At 38.0% G+C, this 17,815-nt stretch overlaps 1 protein-coding gene across 1 annotated transcript in view; it reads right to left on the bottom strand.

Annotated features, from left to right (window-relative positions):
• TTC17 (tetratricopeptide repeat domain 17) overlaps positions 1 to 17,815 on the bottom strand; it is a 108,355-nt gene that overhangs the window by 51,508 nt on the left and 39,032 nt on the right. The window contains exons 11-16 of the mRNA XM_046643753.1: positions 16,913 to 17,059; positions 15,945 to 16,060; positions 15,623 to 15,788; positions 14,389 to 14,466; positions 14,028 to 14,252; positions 11,431 to 11,617 (exon numbers count right to left, since the gene is read on the bottom strand). Of these exons, the coding sequence (XP_046499709.1) occupies positions 11,431 to 11,617; positions 14,028 to 14,252; positions 14,389 to 14,466; positions 15,623 to 15,788; positions 15,945 to 16,060; positions 16,913 to 17,059 (919 nt within the window). The remainder of the gene's footprint in view (positions 1 to 11,430; positions 11,618 to 14,027; positions 14,253 to 14,388; positions 14,467 to 15,622; positions 15,789 to 15,944; positions 16,061 to 16,912; positions 17,060 to 17,815) is intronic.

Below are 17,815 nucleotides of genomic sequence, written 5' to 3'. Positions count from 1 at the left end.
CAAGTGACAGCTCAGTTGCTGCCCTCGGTCTCGATCCTCTTGGAGCATCACAGCCGAGTCTGCAGTGACTCAGTTCCAGGAGCCCTGGTGAAACACAGCAAACCCACTTGCTTTGTGTATATTACATGCTGGGGCTTAGAATACCCTCCTGAGAAATGTCCTGTCTTTTCATCCACTTGCCAAAATTGTCTCTTACTTTATTTCAAACACAATTAGTTTATCATGTTCCTAACAAGTGAAAAAATTTTTCAAGTCTTTCTTACCTGTGTCCTATTATTATTAATACGTTTGCTAAAGAATGATTCTTGGTATCATTATCTATTTGCTTTAAAGTTATTTTAGTCACTCAGTGACAGGATGAAACACGAGTTATAGTTTAGAACCTATGCCAATGGCTCTAAAAGTAATTCAACTACGTATAGAGAGCTCACTTTAATACTTCTATTACCCTAAAATTGATTCTTGTTGTTTTACTGTTACTATCTCCCCACTGTATAGAAAGTACTTTTGATAAAATGAAGTCAACAATGACTTTCTAAACTGTTACACCTAGAACTTCCCACATTATTCATTTGCCCACTACTGCTGTGATTTTTCCATAGGTACCAGTACCATTACTTATATAACTTTTTTAAAAAAAAAATAGAGTCACTGTTTAATCTTACATTACTTTATGTTAAAAGGGAAAATAAGTACCACTTTTCATAAATCACAGATTTGATGTGTTAGTTATATATTTTTTTCTAATGCCCATTAGAATAAACCAATAATATTAAAATTAAAAAATGTTTACCACCTAAAAGCTTATGTACCTCCAGCGATATCTATACCATACTTCGGGAACCTGTACAGGACACATCACTATTGATTTCTTCTTCCTTCTTAAATGCTTTGTTCTTCAGACCTTAAGAACCCAGCTCCCTCTTGGTTCTCTCAATACCTCTCTTTACTCACTCTTTCACTGATTCTGCTCCTTAAATGCTAGTATTTTATAAGATTCCATTCTTGGCCTTTTTTTCTCACCCTGCCTATTCTCTCCGAGAGAACCAGAGGCATCTCCAAACGAACATGTCTATCGGTGAAATTATTTTTCAGCCCCACGTCAATGCATAGATGATTTCTTTTCCATATTCCCACTCTTAATTAATGACACTGACATCTATCCAGTTACCAAAGTTAGAAACCTCTCTAGTCAATTCACATTCCGAGTCAACTGTTTCCAGCCCTTCCTCTCTCATCATATTTCCAGCACTCTCTGCCCCATTCACTCTCATCTGACAATTCACCTCTTATTTCACTGAGAAGCGATCAGAAGTCCCACTATCATACCTACATCTGTACCTATATATTGTCCCTGCTCCTAAGGACAACTCCCATCCTACATTTGTGCCCTGGATCCCATCCCCTCCTGTCTATTCAAAAACTTTGTTTCTACAATTAGCTTCTCTCTTCTCTGCACCTTCAATTTCTCCCTCTTCACTGGATCATTCCTATGCAAACATATTGCAATACTTTCTACTTTTAGAATGACAACAAAACTAAAAACAATTATCTTTGAGCCCACATCCCCCTCCAACTATCATCCCATTTTTCTGCTCCTCACTAGCAAAACTTCTTCAAAGAGTTGCTGGCCATCTCCACTTCTTCACCTCCTTCACAATCCATGTCATACCAGCTTTTACAAGATTGCCAACAACCTCCATGTCCCTCAATCCATGGTTTATTCTCTGTCATCATCCAACTCAACCTCTCAGGACATATCCACGTGGTGCAACAATGATACAACTGCTGACTCCTTGAAACAATTTCTTCACTTGGCTTCTGGGACAAAATACTTGCCTGGTTTTCCTACTATCTTACTGGCCACTCTTTTACTGTTCTTTCTCTTCCCAACCACTAAGTGTTGGCTGGAATACCCTCGTAATTAATCATAGAACTACTTTCCTTTTTATATTAATCACTGAGGTAACTTCATTCAAGCTTGTGATTTTAAAAAACCATTCACATGCCCATGGCTCACAAATTATCATCTCCAGCCTGGGCCTCTTCCCTGACCATCAGGACATTCATATATCCAACCAACTACCCAACACCTCCATTAGACGTTTAATAGGCAACTCAAACGTAACATGTCCAAAACCAAACTTGTTTTTATCCCTAAACATGCTCTTTCCTCCGATTTTGTTATCTGATTAAATAGCACCACTGGTTATTAAAAATCTCATTAAATAGCATCTAGTTGCTCCGATCTCAAATTTAGGAGTCACCCTCTTTCATTTTCCACATTCCCTCTAGTAGTGGCTTGCTGGTTCTACCTTAAAAAATATAACCCAAATATGATGATCACTTCTCACTTTCTCTCCTCTCACCCCACTGCTCTACGCTAATATTATCTTTCACTTACATTTTTGCTACAGCATCCTAACTGGTCTTCCTGCCTCTGCCCTTACCACACTACAATCTATTTCCAACAGAGCAGCCAGAAGAATCTTGCTAAAATGTAAATTAGATCATTTTTCTCCTCTGCTCAAAATCTTCCAAATCACAGATCTTTCTCTTAGAATGAAGGCCCAAATTATTAGAATGGTCTGCAAGGCAGTAAAGAGACAGTTCTGTCCTCCTTCCATTTGTCTCTCCTTTCATCTTCTACAACTCCACTGACACCACACAGGCCCTCTTGCTATTCATCGCATAAGCCCTTGCAACAGTTATTCTCTTTGCCTGAAGTGCTCTCATGCTTTATGTCCACATGGCCCAACTCCTCACCTCCTTCAAGTCTTTGCTCAAATGCCACTTTCTCAGTGGGGCCTCCCTTAGCCAATGTAAATCTCACCCCATCCCTCCTGCTCTATTTCTCCCCATAGCACTTACCTTCTAACAAACTAAATAATTTATTATGCTTATCACCTGCTCTCTGTTTCCCTCTACTAGAATGTAGCTCCATGCAGACCTGGAGTCTCTTTTCTGTCTGCTCTCCAGGTCCTAGAATAGTGCTTGGCACACAATAGGTATTAGCAGAATGGATGAATGATTGAATAAACAAGCCATACTCAGTTTCCTTCGGTTGAAAGAAAACATATTCTGTTGCTTTAGAAGGTTATATCCACTACCAAATTTCATTTTTCTTAAATATTATTTGGCCAGGTTAACAATCTATGATGACTGGGGGACAGCTGTGGAAAGAACTTAGGCAGGGGCCAACAGCCTCATTCCTCAAAAGAAAAAAAACCTTTGGCACGCAGGACAAAAAGTTCACATTAAAAACCAAGAAGTATTTTTATATGTTCAGCGTCTTTCAGAGGCTGAAGTGTAAAACCATTGGTTATCAGACTCTGACTTACTGTCCTAAGCTCTTATGAAAACCAAAGGTAACCATTTTGTTCATGAAATCAAAATGCTGGCAATCCCAAAGATAAACATTACCTGCTGAGCTAATACCACAAGTATGGCCACCAGAGCTTGTGTGTAAAATCCAGGCCTACGTGGCTGTGGAATGATGAAGATTCAGAAGAGATGACGGTGACATGCTAAATTGAGGCCATTCCAGGTTTGCTTTTATGGTTCATTATGATGGGCCCCCATGATCAGGTTCAGATCCGTGTTTTATGGAGGGATGTATGTAATTCTTTTGAGGGATGACAAAAAAATTTCAGTGATTATGCCACTTTCATAAAATGTCTCAAGAATCTACAAATATGAATTCTTTCAATCACGGCAGTGGGATAGTCTGTGACTTGCTGGGAGTGAAAGAATCCTGCGTGGAAACTGCACCAGCCTTGGGAGGCAGAGGACTCAGCGATCAGTCCAGGCTCTACCAGTGACTAACTCCGTGACTGGAGAAAATCATAACTTTTGCTTCTAGATTCACGCTTATACCCTCGCACCATCGCATAGATAACTGTCAAAGGGTTATTTGTTAACCAAATAATTAAAGCCCTTTAGTAAAGGAATATAAAAATTTAGACACATTACATAGAGCTACATTTGCTTCGTGGCACGATGCACCTGCATTTCAGGATTTTGAAATTGGTAAATAAATTAACCAGTTTTAATTGTTCTTACAGAAATAGGTGGAGGTAAGCTAACTACTAACATATTAAATATACTATAAAAACTGAATCTTTTTTAAAGCAGGTATCTTCACTAATCTCATGAAGAACGTGACAACGCAAAGGTTCTTTAACTGCAGGTAGCACATACTGGATACTCCACAAGAGGGCAGAAAAAGGCAGGATTTCTTTTTCTTCAAAATCTGAACTCCATGTAAAATTGCTTTTAAGCTGCAAGTCATATATCTACAGGAATTTAGGTTGAAGAATACAGACTGAAACTGCAGGCAATGAAACAAGTTATAAAAGGAGATAAGACAGGTAAACAGGCACTATAAACACAGAAACACTGTGAAGACAACACAGGATAATTCTTCCACACACTGGAACAGACATTAAAGCTCATGTACATGATCTGGAAATTTTTCTATTTTTTCTATAATGGTAAAAGCTTTCAAATACATATCATAGAGAAATGTATAAAATTCTAAGCATACCTACACATTAGAATCTGAGTTCTGTATAACATATATTCATAATTTCTATAGATCCGGGCATAATTTTAAGTGGGCATGCATCTTAATGAATTAAGAAAAGACCAGGGTTCAGAAATCCTGGATTTGATGTTTAATTATATTTGTTAAATATCAATGCTATTATGAGTGGCATAGCTGTAAGCATCTCACGTAAATGAAATCTAATAAATATAATCTACCATTGGTCTTATGTTTTCCAATATAAGAAAAACAATACTGAATGGAGCCTACTAAACATAAAATTATCCATATCAGAGACACAACAATAGAACAATCTGGATTACTTATGTAGTAGAAAATATCTTTGCTAGATGTAACTTTTTAATTTGCAAATTAGTGAAGTTGAGGGATGAAGTGTTTAGAAAATATTTTCGAGTAACAAATGCTTGGAAAATCCATCATCATGGATATTATGGATTCAATATCTACATTTTGCTCCTATTGTTATTACAAATTATTTTACATTTTTGGTCATTAGAGAAGATAATCATTATTGCTTCATGAAGTTTCATTCTCTGTGACACTTCATTTTTCCTAATTAAAAAAAAGTCCTTTCTTTAGTGCTCAGCACTTAAGAGAGCTTACCTATACTTAGAAGTATTATAAATTTATTTAACAGATTCCATTTTACTTCAAAAAAGGGGCTAAGTATGTTGTTATTGAAGAAGGAGTTTGTTAAAATAACCCGTTCAGTTCTATTTAAGTTAAATCCAACTGTAAAATAACAAACCAATAAATGTGGAAAAACAGTATGTATTTCAAAATTGCCGAAATAGAATATTTAATCAAAACTGGAAGCATGAGCTTCTTTTTTATAGTCAACTTGAGAGCAGGCTATTAAAAAATCAATCTATTAAGTTTTCCTTTCCAGCATCCTTGAAGTTGTAGTGGCAATATAAAACTACCTATAAAAAAAGAAGGATTTATTAAATGCTATTCAAAGGGGAGAGAGAGAGAGAGAGATGATGATAAGCAGTTGCTATAAGGACATATGCACCTAGCAAATGGCAGTCAATAAAACGATTTATAGATTAATAAAAGTTTGGAAAACTGTCAGATAAATAATTCTGCACTAACTGACACATTTTTTAAGCTATAACGTCTTTCTAAGCAGAAAAATTTTGTGAACATAGTGATTATTTTTATTTCTTTTGCTTGAGGAAGACTAGCCCTGAGCTAACATCTGTGCCAGTCTTCCTCTGCTTTTTATGTGGGTTGCTGCCACAGCATGGCTGATAAGTGGCATAGGTCTGCTCTTGGGATCCGAACCAGTGAACCCAGGCCACTGAAGTGGAGTGTGCCGAAATTAACCACTATACCATGGGGCTGGCCCCGTGATTATGTATTCTTAGACTGAAAAAATCAGTATTCAAAGGTAAGAGAATACATGACCCGTGCAGATATTCCAAGAAACATAAACTGAAAATCTGTATGAAGAATTCCGTGATTATATATGAAAAGCAATAAAATACTTGCTAATGTTAACATACGATTTTACCATTAAGTTCATACTACCCGAGACACTATACTATATTATTACAGTTGCTGTAAAAATAGTTACTAATATGGATCTTTAAAGAAAATAATTTGTGGAAGATTAACAGTAGAGGTCAGAAAAATTATTTTAAAAAGGTTTTTCCAAGAGTACTTACCTATTTTTGATCTTGAAAAGCTTATCTGAAAAGCTTTTAAATTGGTAGCTTTTCAAATTGACTTTCATAGGATAATTTTATGGTTGGGAAAGGGGTGGATAAGGGCAGCTTAAATTCTTGTCTAATAAAAACCAATTATAATATGAATTTCTTGATTATTATATGGAAAAAAACATGAACCTTGCCAACCTCTTGAAAGCTTTGTACTGTCTTAACAAAAACTTTAGACAGATAATGTGTCAGACAAGTAAGATAACTTACGAATCTTATTCAATATGCAAAAATGAAAAAGCAAAAGGTAGAGAAAATCATCTGAAGGTACAGAAATTGCTAATCATTATTGATAGGCTTTTGTCTTTCTTTTCATCAACTATTTAGTAAAGCCCAGAGATAACTGAAGGAGACGCAACCATTAAGGGTGTCAAATACAAGAAGTTCGTGGTTTCTGCAGTCTGTGTTTGCTTCTTTCAAGTTTCAGCTTTTCAAAGCTGGAACTGAGCAAACAACTATGAATGAACAGGATTACTCTGGAAACAAGTAATGCAAAAACACTGTCAAAGAAAAATTCAATACTGAAATTAGTTCAGTACCATCAATGAGTTTTTAAACCTAGAAAACGCTATAGCATACATTTCCATTAGGGGTACCAGTATTTATTTAGGAGTTAGCAGATGTTGGATTATTGTAACTAGTTAGTTACAATATAAAGAGGTCTAAATGTTTTTAAAACATTTTTTATAAATGAGCTCTCTTTGAAAAAACTAAAAAATGTATTCCCTCTTCTCAAGTCAAATTACTTTCTTTTATTGTTAGTGTATCGGATCCAATAATATCCTTGAGATAATCTAAACTATCAGATACTATGACTTTGAGAAAGATCTGTTTCAAGTTATTAGCTTCCTGGGCTAGTTGAAGTGATGCTCTGGGGAAAAAGCTCAAGATAACCGAATCTCCTCTTGACATGGGTGACATAAAATAAGAATAAATTTCAGAAAACTGAAATACTAAGCAAAAGCATGTAAAACTAATGCTAAGGAAAAGGCTTTTTACAAAAGGGTCACTATATACACACAAAATCCTTCCTTCTAATAACAGAAAGAAATCAAGAGAGGTGAGGGCAGTGACAGTAAAGAAAGAAAATAAGAGATTCTATTAATATAGACAACTCACTGAAAAAAGTGAAATCCTGTTTACAAGGCTGTCCTTAGGTCGCCCACAAAATTTAAAAGCCCACAAGATATTTTCTAGGATAAGTAAGAAGATAAAGATCTATACTTTACACCTTTAAAGTTCTAAGTATTTTGTATTCATTATGAATTTGTAATGGCTTACTTTTACCCAACACCTATTCTGTGATAAGGTTCTCATTTAGCTTTCCCCAATAGTACATGGGATCGATTTTATTATCTTTCATTTCATAGACGAGGACACAAGTTGCTTTAGTGGGATCAGAAAGACAACAATGGCAGAGCTGGGGCTCACACCCGAATCTGCCTGGCTCTCGCAGTAGCCACTCTGTTTTATTGCCTTGCTAAAACGCTGTCTTGGGTCTTGAGCATTCACGTCAGAACTCTAGTCCAGACTATGTTCAACACGGATCCACAACTGAGTTACAGTTACGCTGCTGAGAAGTGTTTGGTTTCTTCACCAAAAAAGTGGGCTCTGATATTTAAAAAATATAAACACTACTTACTGCCTGTCATTTCATTAAAATCCTAAGGCAGTCTAGCACAGGCATACCTCGGAGAAACTGAGGGTTTGGTTCCAGACCACCACGAAAAAGCAAGTATTGCAACAAAGTGCAATCACAATAAAGCAAGTCACATAAATTTTTTGGTTTCTCAGTGCATATAAAAGTTATGTTTACAATATATTGTAGTCTATTAAGTGTGCAATAGCATTATGTCTAAAAAAATAATGTGCATACCTTAACTAAAAAGTATTTTATTGCTCAAAAATGCTAACCATCATCTGAGTCTTCAGAGGGTGGTGGTTGCTGAAGGTTGGGGTGGCTGTGGCACTTTATTTTTTATTTTTAAAGATTTTATTTTTTTTCCTTTTTCTCCCCAAAGCCCCCTGGTACCTAGTTGTATATTCTTTGTTGTGGGTCCTTCTAGTTGTGGCATGTGGGACGCTGCCTCAGCGTGGTTTGATGAGCAGTGCCATGTCCGTGCCCAGGATTTGAACCAGCGAAACACTGGGCCGCCTGCAGCGGAGTGCACGAACTTAACCACTCGGCCACGGAGCCAGTCCCTGTGGCACTTTCTGAAAATAAGACAACAGCAAAGTTTGCCACGTCAATTGACTCTTCTTTTCATGAACAACTTCTCTCTAGAATGCGATGCTGTTCGATAGCATTTTACCCATAGTAGAGCTTCTTTCAAAATTGGAGCCAATCTTCTCAAGCCCTGCCACTGCTTCATCAACTAAGTTTATATAATATTCTAAATCCTTTATTGTCATTTCAACAGTCTTCACAGCATCTTTACCAGGATTCCACCTCAAGAAACCACTCTCTTTGCTCATCCATTAAAAGTTTTCATGAGGCTGCAGCAATTCAGTCACATCTTCAGGCTGCTCTTCTAATTCTTGTTCCTTTGCTGTTTCCGCCACATCTGCAGTTACTTCCTCCACTGAAGTCTTGAACCCCTCAGAGTCATCCATGAGGGCTGGAATCAACTTCCTCCAAACTCCCGTTAATATTGATATTTTGACCTCTTCCCACGAATCATGAATGTTTCTAATGGCATCTAGAATGGTGAATCCTTTCCAGAAGGTTTTCAATTTTCTTTGCCCAGACTCAACAGCAGGATCACTACCTATGGCAGCTGTAGCCTTACAAAATGTATTTCTTAAATAATAAGACTTGAAAGTCGAAATGACTCCTTGATCCATGGGCTGCAGAAAGGGTGTTGTGTCAGCAGGCATGAAAACAACATTCATCTCAGCACAGCTCCATCAGAGCTCTTGGGTGACCAGGTGCATTGTCAATGAGCAGCAATATTTTGAAAGGAATCTTCTTTTCTCAGTAGGTCTCAACAGCGGGCTTGAAGATTCAGTAAACCAGGTTGTAACGAGATGTGCTGTCATCCAGGCTTTGTTGTTCCATTTATAGAGCACAGGCAAAGTAAATTTAGCATAATTCTTAGGGCCTTAGGATTTTTGGAACGGTAAATGAGCACTGGCTTCAACTTAAGGTCATCAGCTGCATCAGCCCCTAGCAAGAGAGCCAGCCTGTCCTCTGAAGCTTTGAAGCCAGGCACGGACTTCTCCTCTCTAGCTATGAAAGTACTAGGTGGCATCTTCTTCCAATAGAAGGCTGTTCCATCTACACTCAAAATCTGTTGCTTAGTGTAGTCACTCTCATCAATGATCTCAGCTACATCTTCTGGAGAACTTGCTGCAGCTTCTGCCCCAGCACCTGCTGCTTCACCATGCACTTTTCTGTTATGGAGATGGCTTCTTTCCTTAAACCTCATGAGCCAACCTCTGCTAGCTTCAAGCTTTTCCTCTGCAGCTTCCTCCCCTCTCTCTGCCTTTGTGGAATTGAAGAGAGTTAGGGCCTTGCTCTGGATTAGGCTTTGCTTTAAGGGAATGTTGTGGCTGGTTTGATCTTCCATCCAGACCACTAAAACTTTCTCCATATCAGCAATAAGGCTGTTTCACTTTCCTGTCATTCGTGTGTTCAGTGGAGTAGCACTTTTAATTTCCTTCAAGAACTTTTCCTGTGCATTCACAACTTGGCTAACCGTTTGGCACAAGAGGTCTAGCTTTCAGCCTGTCCCAGTTTTCGACATGCACATGCTTTAGACATTTCTAGCTTTTGATTTAAAGCGAGAGATGTGCGACTCTTCCTTTCACTTGAACACTTAGAGGCCATTGTAGGGTTATTAATCAGCCTAGCTTCAACATTGCTGTGTCTCAGGGGATACGGATGTGTGAGGAGAGGGAGAGAAACTGAGGAATGGACAGTCGGTGGAGTCAGAACACAAACAGCATTTATCAATTAAGTTCACAGTCTTACTTTGGTGCAGTTTGTGGCATCCCAAAACAATTATAATAGTAACATCAAAGATCACTGATCATAGATCACCATAAAAAACATAATAATAATGAAAAGGTTTGCAATATTGTGAGAATTATCAAAATGTGCCACAGAGACACAAAGTAAGCAAGTGTTCAAAAAGGGTGCTGATAGACTTGCTTGACACAGGGTTGTTACAAACCTTCAATCTGTAAAAACATAGTATTTGCAAAGAGCAATACAATGAAGTATGCCTGTATGGTAAATCCGGAAAATCAATTCTGGGTACCAAATCTACTAGTAATTATTGATGTCTATTACACAAGTCACTTAACCAAGTGCGTGTCTGTTTTTGTTTTTTTTTTTAAACACCTGAAGTGAAGGAGCTGGACTGATGGCCCTCTGCTTGAATATTACAATCTCACTTGAACATTAACAGAGCAGCTACTGTTTGCTCTACCGGAACTGAGGATCCACACATATGTAAACCACACCTTTCATAATTCAAGTCAAATCCGTTTTCCTTTCTTTGTAGTGAAGGTTAAACAAGTCAATGACCAAACACCGTGGAACTCTTACAAAGAGAGTTCTAACCGATGAATTTAGAACAGTTTAGATATTAACGCAAATATTTTTTGACTCAAGTGGACACACTTATGCACAGGTGTCTATACTGGTGGCTGTGGCAGAAAGTGGAAGAATGCAGACAGATACCACTTAATGTCGGACAAGTATTTTAAAGGTGGAAAGGTCTGGATCACCTTCACTGAAAGGCCACGGGGTGTATTTCAGTACACGAGGACAGAAAAACGGCTTCGAACCTCATCACAGTTTGAGTTCACAGACAGAAAAAATATCCTTCACTGTTAATATCAGTCATCATAAAACATCAGAGATTTTGGGGAGAGAAAAAAAAATCTCACAGCCTATCAAGCCCAGTCGATTATACTTTAGTCAGCCTTTTTCAACTCGGGTTCTGGCAGAGAACTAAGCCTACTACCCTGAGGCATCTAATTAATAAGTGATGAATTAACTGCTTTCTTATGTAGCTAGAAATAGCTATGCAAAATCCTGGCGAGAAACTGAGAAAATCATTTTCCGTGTTCTGTTGATCACAACAGGAACCCTGGTTGAGCCCATTATGTCGCCAGCATGTAACTGCTGCTTACCACTGCAAACGGAAGAGGTGACGTTGTACAGAAAAGGGTAAAACTGCATGCAGCGGATCAACTTCAGGCTGTTTTCACACTCTGGGCATTTGGTGGTTAATTTCAAAGCCTGTCTGAAGGCTTCGAGCGCCCCACTGAGATTCTTCAGAGCAAGGTAAGCATTTCCCAGGCTCAGAAAGGTCAGGGGCTGAAAAGAAAAAAAAAATCAGGAAAATGTTAATGAGTTAATATTTTCTGAGAGTTACAAAACCTTTACAGTATGTTTTTTTGGTTTTTTTCAGATTACCCCATAAAAGTTAATGGCTAACTGTCCATTTTATTTACATCAGGCAATTCTAAACTGTATAACATAAATATAAATTTATTTTTCACTTTTTTACTAAGATAAAAAGTACATAAAGTGTGTAATGTACACTAGTTTTAAGCGTACAGCTCAGTGAATTTTTATATATGTATATATCCTTGTAACCATCACTCGGTTGAAATATAAAACATCTAGAATGTTTCCAGTACCTCAAGAGGTTCCCCTAAGCAACCCAACCCCCGTCTTAGAGGTAACCACTGTTGTCATGTTGTGACTTCTATCACCATAGATTAGCTTTGCCTGTTCTTGAATCTCATATAAATGGAATCAAACAGCATGTTCTCTTCTGTGTATAAATAATGTGTACCCTCTTGTAGCTTCTTTCACTCAACATAATACCCAAAATTCAAGAAACTGAATGTTTTTTTTTTTTTAAAGATTTTATTTTTTCCTTTTTCTCCCCAAAGCCCCCCGGTACATAGTTGTGTATTCTTCGTTGTGGGTTCTTCTAGTTGTGGCATGTGGGACGCTGCCTCAGCGTGGTCTAATGAGCACTGCCATGTCCGCGCCCAGGATTCGAACTAACGAAACACTGGGCTGCCTGCAGCGGAGCGCGCGAACTTAACCACTCGGCCACGGGGTTTTTTTGTGTATCAGTAGTTCATTTTTACTTTTTATTTTTTTGAGGAAGATTAGCCCTGAGCTAACATCTGCTGCCAATCCTCCTCTTTTTGCTGAGGAAGACTGGCCCTGAGCTAACATCCGTGCCCATCTTCCTCTATTTTATGTGTGGGATCCTGCCACAGCATGGCTTGACAAGCAGTGCCATGTCTGCACCCAGGATCCGAACTGGCGAACCCCCAGCTGCCGAAGTGGAACGTGCGAACTTAACTGCTGTGCCACTGGGCTGGCCTCCAGCACTTCATTTTTTAAAAAAAATCGATGTGGAATGTTCCATCATGTGCATATACTAGAGTTTGTTCATGCATTCTCCTACGGATAGGCATTTGGACTGTTTCCACTTTTTGGCTATTACCAATAAAGCTACAATGAACATTCTTGTAAATGTCTTTTGATAGACAGACGTACTCACTTTCCTTGGGTATATACTTAGCAGGTCTTAAGGTAGGCATACACTTAGTTTTAGGAGATACAACAAATAGTTTTCCAAAGTGGATGTACAAATTTACACTCCTACCAGCAAGTATGAGAATTCACTGACTTGGTATTGTCAGTCATATATCTGTTTTAGTGAGATGCTGAAGTGGCATGTCACTGTGGTTTTAATTTGCATTTCCTTGATTAGTAATGATGTTGAATATTTCCTCATGGGCTTACCAGCTATTTGGATGTCCTCATTTCTGAAGTGCCTGCTGTTTTCCCCATTAAAAAAAAGGGTTGTCTTTTTCTTATTGATTTGAAGGAGTTCTTTATATCAATATACTAGATAGGAGTCCATTGTTGGAAATATTTATTGTAAATACCTTTTCCCAGTCTGTGGTTTGCCTTTTACTCTCTTAATGGTATCTTTTGATAAACAGAAATTCTTAATTTTAATGAAGTTCAGTTCCGGGATACCTCAAATAAGCCTAAACCATTCATGCACACTGCTTCTAAAATTTTCTTTGGATGTAAAACATAAACATTTACACACTAGGTATAAATGCAATTTAATTGTGTATTTATTATAACTGTATTTCACCAAACCTATGATGTCATCAATTATAACATGCATCCTTATTTCAGAAATGCTAAAATATGAAAAAAAGAAGTGGTATCTTTGAAACTATGAAACAGAGTAAAGAACTACCCAGAGTGATATAATTCTATGGCCCGCATGCGGGCGGTTCAGCAGGAATATCAATCCACCTACCCATCCTTACCAAAACAACCTCTCAACTGTGCTCTGGCTTGGTTGGTATAAAGGCAGCTATAAATTAAAGCTGTAAATCAGTATAATCCTAAGCAGCATGCACGCTGTGATGAGTAGGATAAAGAACCAGATGTTTCAGACTGACATAAAAACATGGCAGTACATTTTTAGCATTCTTATTTAAATGTAAGTTTCTAAAAAAAAATTAATGGTATAATTATAAATTGCACTCCTTTAAAATAAAGAAATAAACACATCAAAAAATAAAATCTGTTTTATGCCCTCTCAAAATATGCAAATTTGCTCTGAAAAACAAAACACGAGATTTTTTTATGCCCTCCTAGAGAAATACAAATTGGACTCTGAATTTGAGTTACCCCCACACAGTACATGTAGCTACAAAGAAATATAAAGCCTCACCTCAGAGCTATTGATGGCCAAAGCTTGAAGGAGCAGCTTAGTGGCATCAAGATGAAGGCCATAGTGAATCAAAAGGTTGGCCAAGTTCACGAGAGGAACGTCCTGGTACTGGAGGGGAGCCAGGTTCAAGGCCCTCTGAAGACACGCGATAGCAAACGTGCTGTTTCCCACTGCTCTCCAGTAGAGTCCAGCTTCATTGAGGATCAGCCAGACGGGAGCATTTGGCTGAAAAACCCCCAAACACTTCAGTTAATACAAGAACACAGTACTCGTTCTAAAAAGGGTTTTAATACATGCATTGTAACTTTTAATTACAATTACCAAGCCTCTAAATTTTAGATGTCTGAAGTAGGTGACTCACCTTATTAATGGCATGAAATAAGAAAGACCCAATTTCTTCTTCTGGGATAGTATAGTTATTAATACGGGAAAGCAAAATCTGAAAACATCAAAAGGAAGATTGACTCAATTGAAAACAACAGGGAAGACATTTGAAAAGAATTTCTACAGATAGCAGTTTTTACTTGAGCTCCTTGGGAACAGCTAATTTGAATAGATATTTATAATCATACAAATAACATGAGGTCATCGACATACAGCAGGTGTTGACCTGTTCACATGTGTGCCCTACGTTCTTTTAACAACAACAAGAAAGTTAAAAAGACATATATCCCATACGTGTATTAAAGTGATCTACCATACCCCATTAAAGTCAACCTAAGTGTCCAGAACCCAATAAGAAATTATTCAGAAGACAACAGCATGCAATACATGATGCAATAAAAATCTATCTTTCCTAGTTGGAAGAGCACCAGACTTTCAATCTGCTTCATGTTCTTGCGGCATCTGTGTAACTGTGAGCGACTCTAAGGTAGGGCTCACGGTCTATTATCTTTATATTCTTAGCACTCCAAACTGCCTGGAACATGTATTTTGCCTCAGTAAATGTTGAATGTAAGTAGTAACTGTTCGTAGTTTTAAAATTATTTTTAAAAAGGTCATTGTGATGGTCTGTTTCCTCTGTGAAAAGGTAAGGTTTTCATTAGTATCTATGGAAAGGTATCTAACATACCATTTATACTCAATAATAAAACATTCCTAGTTGTACACAACTAACAGGAATTAAAACAGCGTAACAGAACTTATTTATAATGTTTGCAAAGTGGTTATCAAATTCATATAAATTCCTGAGGACCTCATATAAGGCCAAGTCAGGGTTGATAAAGCCAGGGAAAGAGAATCTTCCAAGTTTTCAAACTTCTAGAGGCTTGGAGGATACAAAGCTAAATTGAAGTGGTCAGAAGGGCCTCGGTTAGGTAAACAGAGTTCTGCTTACTCATCTCTGTAGCCCTCTTAGTTAGAGGAACAGGGCTTAGGTGGTCCATGTAAACAGCAGCCCTGAGGAACACTGTCCTGGCACTCCTTCACTGGCATGACTGACTTCTTAGTGCTCTCACCAATTCTTTAACTCTATCCTTCAGTCTTATAAACTTAAAGTGCAACAACTGCCTTCTATCAAATTTTTATTCCTCCTAAGAGGCTTGTGAAGTCACCCAGAACGGACGGCAATACACACCAGCCTACGTGAGCCTTACTTTGCGTGCATGGTCATCTGGCATTTTGGCTTTCAGATCCATGCGGACCTCTAATTCTTTGACTAAGTAGGACAGAGTCTGGCTTTTTCTGAAGTCAGTTATGGAACAGTCAGGGGTTTGGACCTCTTCTTCTGAAGAATAATCGTCACTGTCGAGTTCGTGGATCCTGGCACAAGAAAAAGGAACAAGATTCACATTTTCAAAGTTTGGGCGACTTCAAAATAAAGACTTAACCTTTCAAGTCCAAGGCTGGTGCTCTCAAAGAACCGCCAGACGACAACCATGCAGAATCATGTGCTTTGCCAAATCCATCAGCACTTGCCTGAGTCCTTTGTTCTCCGGAGGCAGGAAATACGTTGGTAATTCCCCACCAACAGGGACTCTGGGATAGCTTTCGGCACAGTCTGCTCTCTTAGGCCACAGAATATGCTGTTTGTCCTAACAAAGAAAGAAAGTTTCTCACAAATTTCTTTGGATTTAAGATTTCAACATGCTAAATGAACCTATCTTTCTCCGAACTAAGGCCTTTGCTTTGTCAATGCCAGCATTTAAAAATTGTTTTTCGATCTGTAAAATGTTCACTTTTCTAAGGATAAATAATATGTACAGAGGCTTACTAAACTTATATACTGAAGCTATCAAATTTTGAGGAATATAATTAAATCTAAGTGGCTGTATTAATTCTGTTAGAATAAAACTCAGTTAAATTCTGAAAATTTAACGGTGAATAAAAAATACAAGGTCTCGATCCTTATACCTTGATATTCCCATGGCCAACATACAATTATTTCTTAGCTAGCTTAGAAATACATACTCATTAGCTTGTTTATTATCTGCACCCTCCTTTAGAATGCAAGCTCCAGCAGAGCAAGAGCTTGCATATTATATTCATAGTACCAGCCTGGTACACACTGGAAGCTCAGTAAAAGAATGCTGATTAAATGAGTGAAGTGCATACAAGCATACACTTACGCCAAGGTTAGAAACTTGTCGCGGTTGGTAATTATACTTAGAGTTCAAAGCTTTGAATTAAAATTAGAGCTCAAATTTGAATTTGATAGGGTGTCTAGGTGCCCCACTTGATTGGGAAGAAGAACTCAAGGCAGATCCTGCGTCGTACTTATCTACCACCTAGCAGAATCCCTTCCATCTAACAGAAGTTTAGTAAGTCTTTGCTGAACTAAGCTGAACAGTGACAGGGACCACGTTAATCAGTGAGGTTGAGGGCCATTCACTGCTTTAAGAGATCTTGTCTGTTTGAGAAAGCTCCTTCATCCTCTGTGAACTTACCCTATACGCATCAGAGTCCCGGCCCCAGATCCAGAGGATAGAATGGGCTACAGGAGAAGACTTGACCAAATCACTGATATCGCTCTGATTTGCCTGAACATCAAAGTTCACAGACATCATACTGGACGTTGATGAATCCTCACCAAACTAGAAAGTGAAAAGAAAAGTTCAATCAAACTGGATGTGGAAAAGGAGTTGTGTCTAAGACTTAACGCCAAAACATTAGTGGCTACTCAGAATTAGTAGGAAATCAGGAGGTAGGTCAGTATTAAAACAATCAGACCTTAATTTTCAGAACTATGCCCAACAGTATTCTCTCACAGACAATAATGTATAGTTAGCAACTTCAATCAACTATGCCATTGGAGTAAGAGAGACGGCATGGATTGTTTTCCTGTCCCTTTGATTCCTTTCTATGACTTAGTCTCCTAGGTTTAATGTTCAGCTGATTCAGAGGTTTGGCTCATTATTCCCCTCCCCTACTTAGACTAAAATGATCACTACTCTACGAGTTTGCAGTGGGTAGAAACAGGGGAACTCAAGAAGCATTCTTCAGAGTTTATCTAGCTATCATTTAGGCATTATACGCTATTGTACAATCAATTTCAAATATCTACAGCCTTCCTCCAAACCAAGGTAAAACATTGTGAGATATTTTCACAAGATACCACGGTTCTTGTGTATTTCTGAAACCCTGTTAAACAAGAGAATGGAACTGGGATGGGGTAGGAAAGACATGAGAAAAAGGAATGAATATGATGAATATTCTTTGGCAAATAGAAATGTTATTTATGGAGTAACTGAGTACTCTCTGTAAAAGCTGACTTCATAAACATAACAGATACTTGAAACCTTCAATTATAGTCACAAATTTTAGGGATCAAATATACAAAGAATCAAGGG

This window comes from Equus quagga, chromosome 17 (genome assembly GCF_021613505.1).
Source record: "Equus quagga isolate Etosha38 chromosome 17, UCLA_HA_Equagga_1.0, whole genome shotgun sequence".
Classification (NCBI taxonomy): domain Eukaryota; kingdom Metazoa; phylum Chordata; class Mammalia; order Perissodactyla; family Equidae; genus Equus; species Equus quagga.
The sequence above is the reverse complement of the archived record's forward strand: the minus strand, read 5'-3'. Positions and strand labels throughout refer to the sequence as shown.